Below are 20335 nucleotides of genomic sequence, written 5' to 3'. Positions count from 1 at the left end.
GGCTATGAAGAAGGGTTGGATAGACTGGGTTTGTTTTCACTGGAATGCAAGAAGTTGAAGGATGACATGATAGAAGTTTATAAGATTATGAATAGCTTGGATAGAGTGGAATGTATGAGTGATTTTCCCAGCACAAAGGATTCAATTACTAGGGGACACAGCTTTTTGGGGGGGGTGAACAGAACATAGAAAAATACAGCGCTGTACAGGCCCTTTGGTCCTCGATGTTGCGCTGATCCAAGCCCACCTAACCTACACTAGCCTACTATCCTCCATATGCCTATCCAATGCCCGTTTAAATGTCCATAAAGAGGGAGAGTCCACCACTGCTACTGGCAGGGCATTCCATGAACTCACGACTCGCTGGGTAAAGAATCTACCCCCAACATATGTCCTATACCTACCATCCCTTAATTTAAAGCTATGCCCCCTCGTAATAGCTGACTCCATATGTGGAAAAAGGTTCTCATGGTCAACCCTATCTAAACCCCTAATCATCTTGTACACCTCTATCAAGTCACCCCTAAACCTTCTTTTCTCCAATGAAAACAGCTCCAAGTGCCTCAGCCTTTCCTCATACGATCTTCCTATCATACCAGGCAACATCCTGGTAAACCTCCTCTGCACCCGTTCCAGTGCCTCCACATCCTTCCTATAGCGACCAAAACTGCACACAATACTCCAGATGCGGCCGCACTAGAGTCTTATACAACTGCAACATGACCTCAGGACTACGGAACTCAATTCCTCTACTAATAAAAGCCAGTACGCCATATGCCTTCTTCACCGCACTATTTACCTGGGTGGTAGTTTAAGAGTTAAATAGTTTAAGAGATGTGCAAGATAGGTTTTCCACACAAAGGGTAGTGAGTGCCTGGAACGTGCTGCCAAAGGAAGTGGTGGAAGCAGACACAATAGCAATATTCAAGAAACGCCTGGGCGAATACACAAATAGGAAGGGAATAGAGGGATACGGATCCTGTAAGTGAAGATAGTTTTAGAAGGGAAGAACATAGTATGTCAGCACAGACTTGCAGGGCCTGTTCCTGTATTATTTTGTTCTTTATATATGAAAATCCTATTTACTTGGCACTAAATACTGCTGGGAAAGGTGAATCTGAAAGATATCAATCTATCTTGGCAGATTTAATTGAGGGCAATGACAATCAAAAATGTTATATCCTGTGTAATTTTATTTTCAGTAAAACATCAATTTAAATAAAAAAACATAAAATGCTAGAGAAACTCAGCAAGTCTGGTGACACCTTTGGAGAGAGAAATACAGTTAATTGTTCTGACTTCTTCAGAAATTTTTATTTAAATGATTTAAATATGTTGATGTAATCTGGTTTAATCAATAGTAATTGGATATGATACCTCCTAAATTTTGTCAGACTAGTGATTATATCTGAGGTTGGGTTTATTTCTCTAAGATTTCACAATCTGTATGCATGAATGATAACCTCCTGAATCAGAATGTTTAGATTCCTAGCAGTTATAGATTTCAATGTTTTCTAGACTATAGGATGCCTGATACAAGTGTGCGAACTGGATTACTGTATGTACCTGAGACCCAAAAACTTGTGAACATTAATATTAAAAGATAAAAGTCCATTAATTTCAAATTATAGATTAGAATTCAAATCAGTCTTTATTGCCACATATACTCACTGAGCATAGCAAAAAATTTATATGCAGTCATTTACAGTGCCAACGTAGGTACAAAGATTGCTATTTACATCTTCTTTAGTTACAAAATCTCAGAGACTCAAGAAATAAAATGTCCAGCATTGCAGAGATACAAGTTCAGAACTTCCAGTCTGCACTTGGCCCTGGCTCCCGACTGCACCAGACTTCATTTTGAGAACCATGAGGCTAGGAGACAACTTCAGACTGCCATGCCGGGCCGAGGACACTTCGCTGGGCTGAGGCTGCTATGCCAGGCTGGTAGGTTGCCATGCCATGCCAGGAGGCCACTGTGCCAGGCCAGAAGGTCACGAGGCCATGAGTCATCACTGGAGACCAAGAGTCATGGCCCAGAATCGTTGCTCTCGAGGCCAGGAATTGTTGCCAGAGGCCGGGAATCGTCAAAGGCAATGAGCGAAGAAGAAGAAAAAAGTACTAAGAGTATAAAAGGAAAAAGAAAAAAAGAACAGGCAGAGCAGACAAGTTCCATCTGGAGCTTCCAAATCCACCTCCATCTTGGATCCTCTTAGAGTATTCTTGGATTGTTGCACTAATGACCAGGGAACAGAAATTGAACCATCTTAACAGTTGAGCAGTGTACTCAATGCAAGCCTGTAAATTCCAATACATTTATGCAATACTGACAAGCAGTGACTGGTGAGCACCAAAGTGTTTAGTGTTCATAATATATATTAATAATGTAGATGAGAAAACTAAATGTAATATCCCTAAATTTGCAGATGACACAATAGAGCGTGAACTGTGAGAAGGACGTAGAGATGCTTTAATTTTGAACATATTGAGTGAGTGGGCATTGCATGACAGATGACATATAATTTAGATAAATCTGAACTTATACACTTAGATAGTAAAATAGGAAACATACAATCATAGACATAGAAACATAAAAGATAAGAGCAGGAGGAGGCCACTCTGTCCTTCGAGCCTGCTTCGCTATCCATCACACTAATAGTTGATCATCCAACTCAGTAGTCTAACCCTGCTTTCGCCCCATAACCTTTGTTCCCATTCACCAAAAGTACTACATCTAGCCGCCTCTTGAATACATTCAATATTTTGGCATCAACTACTTCCTGTGATAATGAATTCCACAGGCTCACCATTCTTTGGGTGAAGAAATGTCTCCTTATCTCTGTCTTAAATGGTCCACTCTGAATCCTCAGACTGTGACCCCTGGTTCTGGATACACCCACCATCGGGAACATCCTCCTAATCCTAACCTAATCGATCGCTCCTCATACACGTCAGCCCCACCATCCCTGGAATCAGCCTGGTAAACTCTGTCGAGAGCAAGAGCACCCTTCCTCAGAAAAGAAGACCAAAACTGCACACAATGTTCTAGATGTGGCCTCACCAAAGACCTATATAACTACAGCAACACACCCCTGTTCCTGTACATGAAACCTTTTGCAATGAAGGGTGCATACCATTTGCCTTCTTTACCACATGCTGCACCTGCATACTTATCTTCAACTGCTTGCTCACTGAGGATAATAGATTATTATCTGAATGGTGATATATTGGGAAAGAAGAGGTACAACAAGACCTGGGCGACCTACCAGTCGCTGAATGTAATCATGCAGGCAATGAAGAAGTCAAGTAGTATGCTGGCCTTCACAGCAAGACAATTTACATACTGGAACAGGAATGTCTTGCTGTAATTGTACAGGGCCTTGATGAGACCACACTTACTGGAGTATTGTGTGTGATTTTGATCTTCTTACCTGAACTGCGGAGAGAGTGGAGTGAAGGTTTATTACATTGATTACTGGGATGGCAGGACCGACATATGAAAAGCGCCTGGATGTGTTAGTACTATATGCATTGGAATTTAGAAGAATAAGCAGGGATCTGATAGAAAACTCTAAAATTATCAGGGGGTCCAGAACCAGTTAACGAGGCACGACTAAGATGAGTGGTGAGCCAGTGGAAATCTGTGCCAGTGGAAATCTGTGCCACAGAAAGCAGCTGAGGCCAAAACTTTGAATGTTTTCAAGGAATTGGCTATGGTTATTAGAGATAAAATGATCAAAGGGAGAAAGCAGAAACAAGAAACAGACTTAAAGGATCAGCTATGAATGGCTGAGCACTCTCAGAGCCGAAAACCCTATTCCTGCTATTTTCTGTTTCTTTCAATGTGCAGTTACTTTGTGTTCTTGCATAATCCTGAATCAATACTTTTCAATGTAACCCCATTTTAATACACATGCACTAATTAGGCCCTCACCCCAAGATGTTCTTCCCCCATTTATATTAAAATCAATCCCTTCCACTGTAATTATTTCTTACCACGTGCTGCAATCCACTCATCTTACCCCACCTAGTTTTCAGTACCTGTGGAGCACATTTTCCAGGGCAAGGAGCACATTTTCCAGGGTAAGGAACAAACAGATAGGAGCAAAAGCACATTTCCCAGCTTAGCTTATTGATTCCTAGTTTCATCCACTCCCTATTCATTTGTCAGTCACTTTCACTTAACAGCCTCTGGCTGGGCCATGTTGGTGCATCAACATCCCAGGCATGCTCAGCACTCAGTGCTGAAAATATTTCTAAATTTAAGGAAAAGCATTAATCCAGTGAGTCAGGGATTGTGTCACTTGAACCTCTGGACTTGGTAGCCTCTTCTCCATAGCTGTAATTTCAGCCTTGGAGGATGGGGAACTCACAACCTAAAAAATAAACTCTCTAACCCCTCAACCAAAACTAATTCCAAATAAGTAATGTTTCCAAATTTTAGCTCCAACTGGCAAATACAATGTATTTGTAATTACATAGTGATGGGAAATAACAAGTAGTTTGGTAATGCAGAATGTAGATCCAAGCCACTGTTACTTTAGAAATAACATCTTGACCTCATCTGTATTTTTCAGGTACTTTTCAATTGTGGGGGCATACCATTCAGGTGGATTGGGCAGACCCAGAAAAAGAAGTGGATGAGGAAACTATGCAAAAGGTTAAGGTACTCTATGTCCGAAACCTGATGATATCCACAACAGAAGAGACTATCAAAATGGAATTTAACAAAATTAAGCCTGGAGCAGTTGAACGAGTAAAAAAGCTCAGAGACTATGCATTTGTGCACTTTTTTGACAGAGATGATGCAGTTACAGCTATGAATATTATGAATGGAAAGTGTATAGATGGTGCTAGCATTGAAGTCACCCTTGCAAAGCCAGTTAATAAAGATGGCTCTTGGAAGTACACTCAAGGTAGTCAAGTCAATATTAATTGTGAAAATCAACGACTAACATTTACCAACAAGGAAGATGGGATAGCAAAAACCCCAGGAAGGTCACCAAGCTTACCGGCACGTCTGAATGGTCACCATAGCCCATGCTCACCTGAACTGGAGAGATGCACATATCCTTTATTCCCTGGAATAAAGCTTACGCCTTTGAGTATTTATTCATTGAAGCCTAGCCATTTTCAGTCTTCAGTTACACACTTGGAATATTATTGCAACAAAAATAACTGGGCGCCACCAGAGTACTACCTATACTCAACAACAAGTCAGGATGGGAAACAACTGCTTGTTTATAAAGTGGTTATTCCCTCCCTTGCGAACAGTTCACAAGGTACACTGAGCCATTTCATGCCTGATAAGCTCTGCACAATGCTGGAAGATGCTAAGGAACTAGCTGCACAATATGCACTCACACATTTAGGTTAGTATTTCTGGCTTTCTCTCTTAACTTTATGTGCAAAGAACAGATGAAGTCTGCACCACATTGCAACAATGTATATATTTTGAAAATTAAGTCCTGTTTCAGCTGTAATTTTGAAGTAAGTAAAATGCCTATTACATTTTATTCATTTAAAATAAATGCTAATTTCACTCTATTTCTGTAGCTGAATCCTGTAGGCATTGCACTACATTCTGAATAAGTATAAAAATCCCCCAGAAAAAAATCCATTTTGTAATGATAGGGGAAGCTTTTCTAAGTGCACAACTCCAGACTTTCTACTTTGAAACATATTTGTAAACCTCACTGTGAAATGTTCACACACACGTGAACATTCCAGAGGTCTCTGTCTAAACTATTAAGCCAATATATTTCACAAGAAGCATTCTATTCTGGTTTAGTGAGTATGTCAGCAGGACATTTCAGTAGGTTTTGTCTACCAAGGAGTCACAAAGTTCTGGATTGTTGGGAAACTAACACTCCTGATGTATGATCAAAGTAGAGCAACATTTTAGAGAGCGGCAAGAATTCCTTACTGAGGCATCTGACTTCTGGGTGAACAATGAGACAAATTGCTAATATATTTTCAGGAAATCTAACAAAGTGAATATGCTGTGACAAGGATGATTGTGGAAAAGTATTATAATTTCTTAAAAATTCATCTTTTTACGAACTAAGGCTAAGTTACAGTTTTTGTTATATGAGAATGGTGAGAATTCAGGATGTTTTGCTGTGCACAGCCTATGCTTCTTATTTGAATATGCAAGGATATGGATCAAAGGCAGGCAGAAACGATTAGCTTAACTTAGTTTCATGTTCAACATAACACCATGGGCCGAAGGGCCCGTTCCTGTGCTATATAGTTCTATATTCTACATTCTATGATACATATGTAGAAAACATTGTTATAGAGCAGAAAACATTATGTCAAGGAAGACAAACTTTTAGAATGGGAAATCAAAGCACAGTTAAATTGTGGAGTTGAACTTCAGTAGTCATAACCCAATCATTTGCAGCTTCGCCCCAAGATCTATGAAAAACTTGGACAAAACATCAAAAGCTGTTGAGCGAAAACAGAGTTAAGGTTTAAAATCCAGTGACTTTTCTTCAGAAACATCAACTTTGTTTTCTTTCCACAAATGCTTCCAGACCTATTGAGTTTCTCCAGCAATTTCAGTTTTTGTTTCATAAAAGCTATTGACATGAACACCATTTCTCTGAGGGTTCTGCAAACTTTTACAGAAGTTATCACAGTTAAATGGAAGAAAAAGAAACATGAAAGTTCAATCTTGATTTTCCTTTTCTGAGCAGGAAGGACAGAGGGTGAGGCATAGGGATTCAGAAAGTGTAAAAGAGAGGTGGGTTTGGAGAGTAGGCCAGTGTTCGAGGAGTGGAGGATAACTGTAAGAACATATGCTAAATTGACTGAGATCTGGACAGATTCATTTAAGATGCATCCGGACAGATGCATGAGTAGGTTGGGAGCAGAGGGATACAGATGCTTAGGAACTGGCCGACAGGATTAGACAGTGGATTTGATTCGGCTCAGGTTTGGAGGGCCAAAGAGTCTGTTCCTGGGCTGTAAATTTTCTTTGTTCTTATGTCATGACGGTTGTTGATAATGATGAAGAGGATACCAGTATTCACTTATGTGAGGCTAGGGCCTTTTTAGCTTGAGCAATGATGGGCCTAAATTTTGAACTGCTATCCCAAATAAATTGTAATAAGGTGGGATAGTTAGTGAGAAGCACAATTTAAAAATTGAGTTGCCAACTAATAAAAGGGAGAAAGTGAGGACTGCAGATGCTGGAGAATCAGAGTGGAAAAGAGTGGCATTGGAAAAGCACCGCAGGTCAGGCAGCATCTGAGGAGCAGGATGTTCAGGCATCAAAGTCAATGCCTAAAACATCGACTCTACTGCTCCTTGGATGCTGCCTGGCCTGCTATGCTTTTCCAGTACCAGCCTTTTCAAAACTAATAAAAGGCGTGAGAATGGTGAGGTGCATAATGGAATTCCTGTAATGTAGAACGGGTCTTCTGATGGAATTATGAGGTGATTCTACAAGCAATAAAGGAGAAAACACGAGTGCCCAAGAATTTATTGCAGTTTACATAAATGGAACCTTTATTTGAGGTAAAGTAGCCTTTGGATGTTGTCAGATGACTTTGGGATTAGTAAAAGTAAGTATAAATGTGTGTAAAACTTATAAATGGCAATCTCACTAAGACTGTCAAAAATCTTGTCAAACACAACCTGTCAAAAGGAGCTATCAAAAGTGTTAAGATAGGTAAGCAGGAGGTTGGAAGAACATGACAAACCAGGAAGAATCAGGAGGTGGATAAGTCAATGTTTTGGGTGTAGCCCTTCTTCAGGAGGGTTACTATACTGGATGGAAGTTTGTTCGCTGAGCTGGAAGGTTCATTTTTAGCTGTTTTGTCACCATACTAAATAACATCATCAGTGAGTTTATGTGTTTAGGTTTCCTTGGGTTGGTGATATAATTTCCTGTGTTGGTGATGTCATTTCCTGTTCTTTTTCTTAGAGAGTTGTAGATGGGGTCCAAATCAATGTGTTTGTTGATAGAACGAAGAACATTACAGCAAGGAACAGGCTGTTCGGCCCTCCAAACCTGCGCCAATTCAAATCCTGTATCCAAATCTGCCATCTATTTTCTAAGGATCTGTATCCCTTTGTTCCCTGCCCATTCATGCATCCATCTAGATACATCTTAAATGACACCATTGTTCCTGCCCCAAACCACCTCTGCTGGTAACGTATTCCAGGAACCTATGTCTTCCCTAAACTTTCCCTTCTCAGTTTGAACTCATGACACCTAGTAATTGAGTCCTCCACTGGAAAAATGTTTTTTGCTATCCACCCTGTCTACACTTTTCATGATTTTTGTAGGCCTCAATCAGATTCACCCTCAACCATGTTCTTTCCAATGAAAATAATCCTAACCTACGCAACCTCTCCTCATAACTAGCACTCTCCGTACGAGGCAACATCCTGGTAAACATCCTCTGCACCCTCTCCAAAGCATCCACATCCTTTTGGTAATGTGTTGACCAGAACTGTACACGGTATTCCAAATGTGTCCAAACCCACGTCTTATACATGTCTTGCCAACTCTTATATTCAGTACTTCATCTGATGATGGAAAGCATGCCATATGCCTTCTTGACCACTTTACTGACTTGTGTTGCCATCTTGTAACATGTCTTGCCAACTCTTATACTCAGTACTTCATCTGATGATGGAAAGCATGCCATATGCCTTCTTGACCACTTTACTGACTTGTGTTGCCATCTTCAGGAACAATGGATCAGAATACCCAAATCTCTCTGTACATCAATTTTCCCCTGTGTAAACAGGGTGGATAGCAAAGAACATTTTTCCAAAGTGGAGGACTTAATTACTAGGGGTCATGAGTTCAAACTGAGAGGGGAAAGTTTAGGGAAGACATAGGTTCCTGGAATACGTTACCAGCAGAGGTGGTTTGGGGCAGGAACAATGGTGTCATTTAAGATGTATCTAGATGGATGCATGAATGGGCAGGGAGCAAAGGGATACAAATCTTCCATTTACTGTATATTTTGCTTTGGAATTGCATCTTCCAAAATGCATCATTTCGCATTTATCCAGATTGAACTCCATTTGCCATTTCTCTGCCCAACTCTCTTATCTATATATATTCTGCTGTATTCTCTGACAGTCCCCTTCATTATCTGCTACTCCACCAATCTTAGTGTCATCTGAAAACTTGCTAATGAGGCAATCTATACCTTCCTCCAAAACATTTATGTATATGAGTTCTGGTTCGAATGCCATGCTTCTAGGAATTCTCATGTGTGTCTCTGTTTGGCTTGTTCTAGAATAGATGTTTTGTCCCAGTGAAAGTGGTGTCCTTTCTCATCTGCATGTAAGGATATTAATAGGTCATGTCTTTTTGTAGTTAGTTGATGTGTCCTGGTGGCTAGTCTTCTGTCTGTTTATCCAACGTAGTGTTTGTTATTGCTCTTGCAAGGTATTTAGCAAATGACGTTCATTTTGCTTGTTACCTGTGTAGGGTCTTTTAAATTCATTAGCTGCTGTTTTAGAGTGTTGGTGGGTTTGTGGACTCCATGATGCCAAGAGGTCTGAGTAGTCTGGTAGTCATTTCCCGAGATGTCTTTGATGGAGGGGAGAGTGGCTAGAGTTACTGGGCGCACTCACTGATATTATTACCTCGAATGGTGATGAAACATCTGAAAACGAACCTTCCAGCTCAGCGAGCAAACTTACCTGAGCTACAAATCTTCTCAAACCTCACTAGGGTTAATATATCTCAGTCAAAGGTTCCATTTATGTAAACTGCAATAAATTCCTTGGCACTCATGTTTTCTCCTTCATTGCTTGCAGAATCACCCCATGATTCCATCAAAAGTTTCAAGACATATAAAAATAGTGCCCTGAAATGACCACTGTCACTCATGAGTCAGCGTTTCAGTTTAGGGTAATTTGCCATCTGAAGTTTCAGCTTCCCATTGCCTCAGTTTCGAAAAGCATGGCGCTCAAAAAGCACAGCAGGTCACCCAGCATCTGAGGATGTTTTGGACCTTCACTTCATTCCTAATGAAGGGCTAATGCTTGAAACATCGATTCTCCGTCTCCTTTGATGATGCCTGACCTGCTGTGCTTTACCAGCACTTTTGGATTCTGATCTCCAGCATCTGCAGTCTTCACTTTCTCCCAATTCCCTCAGTTTGCACGAGATCCTGACATGCAAGAGTAGAAACAACCATCTAAGGCTTTGGAGTATTTGAGTCACTTTAAAAATATAATTGTTTGCAATTTCAGTCTTTTTTTTTTATTTCTGGTTTAATGCAGGATTGATTTTATTTCTGTCCATTGTCACAGTGGAGTACATTTCTTTATGTTTCAGATTCTTTGATATAGAACTATAAATCACAATGTTAGACTTGAATGAAATGTTTGTTATTAAAAGGTTTAATTTTGTTTAAAGAACGTAAATGTGGGAAATAATTTTTTTATGAATGACTGACTTTTTCTCAGCATAGTCTAAAGCATTCACTTAGGGTTTTACCTTGATTTCATTTCTGCATGGATCCTGAGGTGCTGAGTACTAGGTGAGTTGGCATGATGGGTAAAAGGGCAAAGTGTGATATTTGGAAGCATTGAGTTGGTGTTACGTAGGCATGGAGTTTCAGAGAGCCATTGGGGAGTAAGCAGAAAAGCATTGATTGCCGTGAAGGATATATTTGCTCATTAATGCTGACTTTGACTTCTATGTTACACATAGCCCCTGACCTCATTGTAACCTTTGTCATAATATGAACAAAAGAGCTAACCTGAAGGCATGAGATGATAGTGACTGACCTTGATACCAAGACAATATTTGACTAAGTGTGGTATCATAGAGCCCTAACAAAATGAAGTAAATAGGAACTAGGGGCAAATTCTTTACTGGTTGAAGTCATACCAAGCTCAAAGGAAGATAGTTGGGGTTGTTGCAGGCTGAATTCTCTCAGTCTTAGAACATCACTGCACCCCACCGCCCACTCTCCACTCCCGGCAACTTTCCCTGCCACTGCAAGGAGTGCAAAACTTGTGTCCACGCCTCCCCCCCGCTCCTCTGTCCAAAGCCCGAAGGATCATTCCACATCTGACACCTGTTTTTCCACACACAACATCTACTGTGTCTGTTGCTCCCGATGTGGTCCCCTCTACATTGGGGAGACGGAACACCAATTTGCAGAACATTTTAGAGAACGTCTCTGGGACACATGTACTAAACAACCCACACCTGGTGGCTAAACACTTTAACTCCCTCCCCCACACTGTCAAGGACATGCAAATCCAGGGCCTCCTCCACTGCCAAACCCTAACCACCCAATGTCTGAAGGAAGAATGCCTCATCTTTCACTTTGGGGCCCTGCAACCACATGGGATCAATGTGGATTTCACCAGTTTCTTAATTTCCCCTCCCCCTACCTTATTCCAGATCCACCTTTGGCACCACCCTCTAGAACTGTCCTACCTGTCCATCTTTCTTCCCATCTATCCACTCCACCCTCCTCTCTGACCTATTACCTCCACTACCACCTTCACCAACTATCACATTCCCAGCTACCTTTCCCACAGCCCCATTTCCTCCGCCTCCCATTTGTCTCTTAGCCTCCTTGGGCCACAAGCCTCATTCCCAATGAAGGGCTTATGCTTGTACCTTCCTAACAAAACTCCTCTACTACTTAGAATATTAGCACCATTTGCATGGGAACATGATCACATGCATGTTCTCCTTCAACCCACACCCCATCCTGATTGGATCCATATAGTCCAAAATCCTGAATCTCACTTCATAAAAGTACTGTAGGCGTGTGCACACCCCAAGGACTCTTGTGGACAATTCACCACCATCTTCTCAAGGCCAGTTATAGAAAGGCGATAAATGTTGGCATAGTGATACTACAAACTAATGGATAGATAACAAAGAAGTGGCCAAGGGGACTTGAGAAAGGATCATAACATTGGATTCAGCCTACAAAATGTGATGCAAAGCTTTTAAAGTGCTATAAAGGTCATAGGCCTAGTTAAAGGGACATTGTTTGGCATAGGGTATTAATGGCAAATTTTGACAGAGCACAAGGCATTTGAGGTGACAGTGATGGGGCTCTTATCTCTTGCTCTTTCTACTGGATAGTTAGATTAGGGAAAGGTTTTAGCAACATTTCCAAGACTGTTGAGGGAGGACCTATCTGTTTAGGTTGGGAGCCTGACATTGGTGTCAAATGAAGGCCATACATAGTCAGTTGGCAGTGATTTTCCTCAGATTGGCAAATGGCAGACTGAGGGTGGGATAAATGTCCGGTTAAGGTTGACTCAAAGCTGGAGAGACAATCGGTGTCTCCAGCTCAGAAGGGGATAAAACCTGCACTCCAGGCATTTGAGATACATTTTTCTCCACTATTTAAACTTTCAAAGTAAAGGAAAATGGCCTCAGTAGCCAGGCTATCATTATAGATGCTAGGGCAACTGCAGCTACTGCTAAAGCTAGGAAACAAGGAGCAAGCTGCCTAGCAAGCATGCTGAAAAATGGGACTAATAGATTTAGAGTAGATTTTGTTGATGCAGCAGATACGATAGGCTGAAAGGCCTCTTCAGTATTCTATGGTTCCAAGTTGCCAGTACTACCACCCCCAACAATCCCAAGTCTGTTACCTGGAGGCTGTCTCCAGGTTAGTTTGTGATACAGCAAAGTGTGCTGCATGCCCACAGAAACATCGCCCTAATAGGCCATTATGTTTCCTCAAGTTGCTACCCACCACTTGAGGGCAGACAACACTAACAGCAACACCAGTCTAATTGAAAATATTTTAGTAAGAAGATTGGTTTTCATGTACTGGAGAGTGGTGCTAGTTTTTTGTGCCGATCTGCCTCTATACTGACCCTCATTGAGCGCTAAAAATCCAAGCCATAATTTATTTATTTCTGTGAAGATACTGTGCTGTATCTAATCCAGTATTTTCAAACCTCTGATTGTCTTAGACTGTGCCTGTGAATTTAAGTCAGTACTGATTTGTGAATAATGTTGAACTTTGGTCCAATTTTCTTTGTGACTGGGAAGATATCTAGGTTTGAATTGCATGCCTGTAGTCTATCGATGTAGCATTACAATGTAGCAATTTAAATTATTTTAAACATACCTTTGAACAATTCATGGCAAAGATTTTTGAAGCAATAATTAAGATCCTAGTGACACAATGTGGTGGCTATCTCAGTGTGGGCCTATGAGTGTTGATTTATATTTTAAGTCTTTGTAGCTATGCATAATTTAATAACATATTTTTGTGAAGTAATATGCACATTTATGTATTTACAGACTACAGTTTGCGTCGGACCAGCTCCGTTAATAGTCTTTCTCAAGTTGGTGCACCTCTTCCAACTTCTGCTTCCAACTTGCTACAATACGCATCTAGACCGTACTCCTATCCTAGCTACCCATTGTCAACAACGTTACCTCTTGGTAACAGCAGTCATATTGGACAACGATTATATGTTTCTAGTCATGGATCTTTCTTCTAAAAATAGTATTATGAATGGAATACACAAATATTGTCAGGTTTCTTGAAATGCATGTTAGTTTTCTAAAAATATTTTTCATTCTCTGTTATGTTATGCAATTTATTGAGGCTCAATTATTTTATTCTTTTTCATGTATAAAATCTTAATCAAATTGTTTTATGTTCTTGTTAAAGATTTCATAATACTGTTAATGAATTTGACAAGTTTTTCATCACTGTGATGGTCTATTTGTCTGTTGGCCTTCAGTTATTTTGCTCTTTAATACTTATAGCATTATTAATACACTAAATTAAGACCTCTTAATAGGATTGTGGCTGCACTAATGTACAGGAACAATGCTGTATTTTTTTGTTGCAGTGTTCACTGTCACACTGGGGTCAATTTTTACATAGCCCATCCATCTCAGGAAATTGATGAGATTTGAATGCAACATTGCTTACACACACTGAACAATTTGTGGTCAATTTGTGTTAGTTGGATATAAAGATGGTGTCATGCCCAATACCATGTTTTCACTGCGTGCGTTAAGGTAAAATTACTCCCACTGTTTCAAATTGTTAAAGTTGACATTTTTCTTGTTTATGCCATGTCTGCTTGTTCTCGTTGTTATGACAAAATTATTTATATTGTATTGGTTGAATTGTTGCAATCATGTGTTCAATTAAATATCACTAAAATTGTTTTCTTGTATTGTTTATTTTAATGGAAAGCACACTTTATGTCAGGCTTAACTGAATGCAGAACTGAGTAACAAATGGTAGGGTCCTAAAATTCACATTCAAACTAGATTATTGTTGTAAAGGAACACACTTCATTGAAGCTTTTCACCTTGCATTTATCCAAACAATCTGCAAGAAACAACAATGTAAAGAAAAAGCATTTTATCTTGTCAGAGAATAGGTATTGTTGGAATGCAGTGCCTTGTCATTCACTGTAAAATGCATGTTTTTTCTTTATATTAGTATTTCTTACAAATTGCCCTGATGAATGAAAGGTGAAAATCTTTTTTTTTAAATGTGACATTTTACAGGAGTTCTGTACGATAAGCAAAAAAAATGTAAAAGGTTGGATTTTATGTAATTTTTGCTTTTCCTAATTAATGTAAGAACCAGCCAGAGAACAAAAGTACTCTTTAAAATGCAGTTTATTAATATCTTTGAATAAACGACTGAATTTAATAATCATGAATATGCATACTGTGCTATGACTAAGAAGTGGTTAGCACTGCTGCCTCACAGCGCCTGTAGACCCGGGTTCAATTCCCGACTCAGGCGACTGACTGTGTGGAGTTTGCACATTCTCCCCGTGTCTGCGTGGGTTTCCTCCGGGTGCTCCGGTTTCCTCCCACAGTCCAAAGATGTGCGGGTCAGGTGAATTGGCCATGCTAAATTGCCCGTAGTGTTAGGTTAAAGGGGTGGATGTAGGGGTATGGGTGGGTTGCGCTTCGGCGGGTCGGTGTGGACATGTTGGGCCGAAGGGCCTGTTTCCACACTGTAAGTAATCTAATCTAAAGCAAGCACAACTGCTAAGTAATTGCCAAGAATTCCCACATAATCTTAATGCAGTTTAATATAGGAAAAATGGAATGAAATAGCATAAAATATAAAAGTATGTCATTTGCATCCATTTTAAAAATTTGATGCATAGGCTGTTGGACTTTCCAGCAAAAAGAAAGTGAGGTCTGCAGACGCTGGAGATCAAAGCTGAAACTTTATTGCTGGAACAGCACAGCAGGTCAGGCAGCATCTAGGGAACAGAAGATTCGACGTTTCGGGCACATGCCCTTCTTCAGGAAGAAGGGCATGTGCCCGAAACGTCGAATCTTCTGTTCCCTAGATGCTGCCTGACCTGCTGTGCTGTTCCAGCAGTAAAGTTTCGACTTTACAGCAAAGTCAATGTTAATCCCCTGTCGTTAAGAACGTAATTGCCCATTTTATGAACTACTTTGGTTGATGTGATGCAGTGACACCCACAGTGCTTTAAAGGATGATACTCTAGGATTTTGACTCAGTGACAGTAAAGCAATGGCAACACATTTCTGAGTCAGGATGGTATGTGACTTAGGGAACTTGCACAGACTTTCTTATCTAGATGGCAGAGCTTATAGGGTTTGAAGACATTTGTCAAGAGTGATGGAGAGTTACTGTCATATATTTGATCAATATTAAATGGTTCATTGGTAATGGAGGGGGTCCGTGAGATGGTGAGTGATATTTCTCAAGTGTTATTACAGCTGCACTTATTGTTAGCTAGAAACATAAGCGCAGATAATAACAATTTTGACAAGTATTTAAAAAGATAAAGTTACTACAGTGAATCTTAGTTCTTAGGATGTGAGTTTGCAGAGGAAATCGTGGGAAACAAGGAAATGCTGAAAGTGTCTGTAAAAGACACAAAACATCCCAAGAATCCCACAAAACATCAAGATGTGTCATGATTCCTAGTCTGTAATATTACTAGACTAATAATCTATAATCCCATGTAATGTTCTGGGGATCAGATTTGAATCCTGCTCTAGCAGATGGTAGGATTTGAATTCAATTTTTAAAAGAACACAATTATAGGAAAACCCATCTGGTTCAGTTTAATTTCTTTAAGTAAGGAAATCTGCTCTGCTTACCTGTTATTACCTACATTGTGTTGTTGATTATCAACTGCCCCCCACACATTTAGGCATGGGCAAAAAATTTGCCTAGCCAGCAATGCTACTGGGAAAACTATTAAATAGAGAGACGTCCCTAAATCTGTTTTTTATCCTAGGGTCTTAATACAGAAATAGTACATGTAGAACCATAAAAATTATACAGCACAAGAATAAAAATGATTTGGCCCAATTTTTTCATGCCAACCCAAAAATTCCCAAATGCCCTTCCCATGGTTTCTTGCATGCGCCGTAGCACTGCAGCTTTTGAAAGAAGTTAAGGTCTCTGCCATCACCAGTTCAGTCAACAAATTCCAGATACACATCATCCTTTGTGTAAAAATGTTTTTCCTCATTACCCTCCACTCCCTGTCACCAAACATTGAGACACTTTACTGGGAATGTGGAGAGGGAGGATCCAATCAAATTCAGGAATCAGAAACAGTGAATAAAAATGACATCTTATGAAAGCTGTAAGTTTATTGGCTGTGAGCTGCAAATGGAGGGGGTTCGTGAGATGGTGAGTGATATTTCTCAAGTGTTATTACGGCTGCACTTATTGTTAGCTAGAAAAATAAGCGCAGATAATAACAATTTTGACAAGTATTTAAAAAGATAAAGTTACTACAGTGAATCTTGGTCTTAGGAAACAAGGAAATGCTGGAAGTGTCTGTAAAAGACACAAAACATCCCAAGAATACTGAAATTTAATAGGGAGTTGGAACCAGGCAGGTTTGTGTGATTCTTAATCTTCTTACAAAGAATACTATCTGAATTCCTAATGATAGAATCTCATATCATCGCCACTTCTAGCTGCTCTGCCATCATGTTATCTACGTAGACTTCCAAAAGGTCTTTGATAAGGTGCCTCACGGGAGGCTGCTGTGTAAGGTGAGGGCCCATGGTGGTCAAGGGCCCATGGTGGAGCTACTGGCATGGATTGAAGATTGGCTGTCTGACAGAAGGCAGAAGGCATCAAGATATGTCATGATGCCTAGTCTGTAATATTACTAGACTAATAATCTATAATCCCATATAATGTTCTGGGGATCAGATTTGAATCCTGCTCTAGCAGATGGTAGGATTTGAATTCAATTTTTTAAAAGAACACAATTATAGGAAAACTAAACTGGTTCAGTTTAGTTTCTTTAAGGAAGGAAATCTGCTCTGCTTGCCTGTTATTACCTACATATTCTAAGTAGCTTTCAGATTAAATGTAAATAATAGAAATATTTTACAGACTAAAACAATTGAATTCATAATTAAATGAAGTAGAGCTGCAGGCCAGGGAGTATGATGAATGATGTAACTGATCATTCACAGTGACCTCGTGTGCCAAAAGTGAGTGCTGCAGATGCTGGAGATTAGAGTCGAGAGCATGGCGCTGGAAAAGCACATCAGGTCAGGCAGCATCTGAGGAGCAGGAAAATCGACATTTCAGGCAAAAGCCCTTCATCAAGAATGAGGCTGGGAGCCTTGGGGGTGGAGAGATTAATGGGAGGGGGTTGGGGCTGGGGAGAAGGTAGCTGAGAGTGAAATAGGTGGATGTGCAATCATGTGCACCAAGTGTTGGTTGATGAGAAGAGTTTTGTGAGTTGATAAGCAGGAGTATGAGCTTTGAACATTGTAGAGTGAGAGTTTACTGTGATTCAGGAGGCAGTCACACGTCCAACAGCTAAGAATTTCAAATTGGGCCAATCATCAGGACCAGGATGGTATGACTACAAGGGAGGCAGACTGGGGGATCCTGAATTTAGCATCAGAGAAGCCTCAACTCTTGACTTTGTCTAACAAGTGTGAGGTACTGGATAAGGAAAAGGATGTGGGGAGAATGTACAAACTAATCACTGCATCATGTTAAGACTTTAAGAAATAGGAGTGGAAGTAAGGCCATTCGGCCCATCAAGTCCACTCCGCCATTCAATCATGGCTGACAGGTATTTCAATGCCACTTCCCCGCATTCTCTCCATATCCCTTAGCCCCTTGCGAGATTAAGAATTTATCAATCTCTGCCTTGAAGACATTTAACGTCCTGGCCTCCATTGCGCTCCCTGGCAATGAATTCCACAGGTTCACCACTCTCTGACTGAAGAAATGTCTCCTCATTTCCGTTCTAAATTGACCCCCTCTAATCTTAAGGCTGTGCCCACGGCTCTTAGTATCCCTGCCTGACGGAAACAAATTCTCAGCGTCAACCCTTTCTGAGCCATGAATATCTTGTAAGTTTCTATTAGATCTCCCCTCAATCTTCTAAACTCAAATGAATACAATCCCAAGATCCTCAGCCATTCATCGTATGTTAGGCCTACCATTCCAGGGATCATCCATGTGAATCTCCGCTGGACATGCTCCAGTGCCAATATGTCCTTCCTGAAGTGTGGGACCCAAAACTGGACATAGTATTCTAAAAGGGGCTAATCAGAGCTTTATAAAGTCTCAGTAGCACATCACTGCTTTTGTATTCCAACCCTATTAAATAAATAACATTACATTTGATTTCTTAACCACAGATTCAACCTGCAAGTCAACCTTTAGAGAATCCTGTAGTAGCACTCTGAGATCCCTTTGTACTTTGACTTTATTGATTTTCTCATCATTTATAAAATGCCTGTGTTCTTTTTTCCAAAGTGCAAGACCTCACATTTGCTCACATAGAATTTCATCAGCCATTTCTTGGACCACTCTCCTAAACTGTCTAAATCTTTTTGTAGACTCCTCACCTCTTCAGTACTACCTGCCTGTAACTTCGTATCGTCGGCAAACTTCGCCAGAATGCCCCCAGTCCCTTCGTCCAGATCATTAATATATAAAGTGAACAGCTATAGCCCCAACTCTGAGCCCTGTGGGACACCACTTGTCATTAGCTGCCATTTCGAAAAAGGACCTTTAATCCCAACTCTCTGCCTTCTGTCAGACAGCCAATCTTCAATCCATGCCAGTAGCTCCACCATGGGCCCTTGACCACCATGGGCCCTCACCTTACACAGCAGCCTCCCGTGAGGCACCTTATCAAAGACCTTTTGGAAGTCTACGTAGATAACATGATGGCAGAGCAGCTAGAAGTGGCGATGATATGAGATTCTATCATTAGGAATTCAGATAGTATTCTTTGTAAGAAGATTAAGAATCACACAAACCTGCCTGGTTCCAAGGTAAGGGGCGTCTTGAATTGGCTTGAAAGGATATTGGAGAGGGAGGAGGAATATCCAGTTGAGATCTGTGTTAGGCCTAAGAACATCTCATTTTTGTATCTCTGCTAATTTGCATGTGGCTCAGATAATCAGAGATTATAACCCTGAGGTCCTGTTTGGTGAATATCAGGAATTCAGGAATTAGGAACAAAATAAAAACAGGACCTCAGGGTTATAATCTCTGATTACCTAAACCACATGCAAATTAGCATAGAGATAAGAAAATGAGAGAACTAAATGTATAGTTAAAGGGAAAGAGGAAATCCATTTCAGGGGCACTGGAAAGGAAGAACTGTGCTGCTGGGACTGACTCCATCTGAACTGATCTGGGACCAATGACCCCACTGAAAACTTATATAGGACTTTAACTCACAAGGACTTTAAACTCATAAATGGCAGAGTCGATATTCCAGGAAACAGGTCAAACCACTTTGTTTTAAATAAAACAATTTATTTACAAGATTACCATAGGAAACACAAACAAAAGAGAAAAATACAGAGTAACTTAATCAATCTGAAAATCCAACAGATAATGCCAGTTTAATGATGCTGTTCCAAATACTTGCAACAATCCTCATAAACACCCCTTGGCACAAAGGATAAAATCAAACACAGGGTCTTAGAGGAGAGAAGTCAGAGAGACGGAGAGTCAGCATGAAGCTGCTTCTCTTGGCTCCAGCAGCCTCAAAATTGCTTGACTGCTTTCAGTGAGTAACCAGACTGCCAACCAGGACAGAACCCCACTGGTCCTCACCTACCACCCCACCAATCTCCATGTACAGCGCATCATCCGCCGTCATTTCCGCTACCTCCAAACGGACCCCACCACCAAGGATATATTTCCCTCCCCTCCCCTATCAGCATTCCGTAAAGACCACTCCCTCCGTGACTCCCTCGTCAGATCCACACCCCCCACCAACCCAACCTCCACTCCCGGCACCTTCCCCTGCAACCGCAGGAGGTGCAAGACTTGCGCCCACACCTCCCCCCTCACCTCCCTCCAAGGCCCCAAAGGAAACTTCCATA

General features: G+C 40.7%; 1 protein-coding gene across 1 annotated transcript in view; it reads left to right on the top strand.

The window, feature by feature from the left end:
* rbm46 (RNA binding motif protein 46) overlaps positions 1 to 13476 on the top strand; it is a 350512-nt gene extending 337036 nt beyond the window's left edge. The window contains exons 4-5 of the mRNA XM_087980129.1: positions 4578 to 5372; positions 13274 to 13476. Coding sequence (XP_087836255.1) covers positions 4578 to 5372; positions 13274 to 13476 — 998 coding nt within the window. The remainder of the gene's footprint in view (positions 1 to 4577; positions 5373 to 13273) is intronic.
* The last annotated feature ends 6859 nt before the right edge of the window (positions 13477 to 20335 follow it).

Source organism: Chiloscyllium plagiosum, unplaced genomic scaffold (assembly GCF_037043375.1).
Source record: "Chiloscyllium plagiosum isolate Xiang-an unplaced genomic scaffold, Cpla_swu_hap1 HiC_scaffold_36, whole genome shotgun sequence".
Lineage (NCBI taxonomy): Eukaryota > Metazoa > Chordata > Chondrichthyes > Orectolobiformes > Hemiscylliidae > Chiloscyllium > Chiloscyllium plagiosum.
This window is presented reverse-complemented; position numbering and strand designations above follow the sequence as displayed.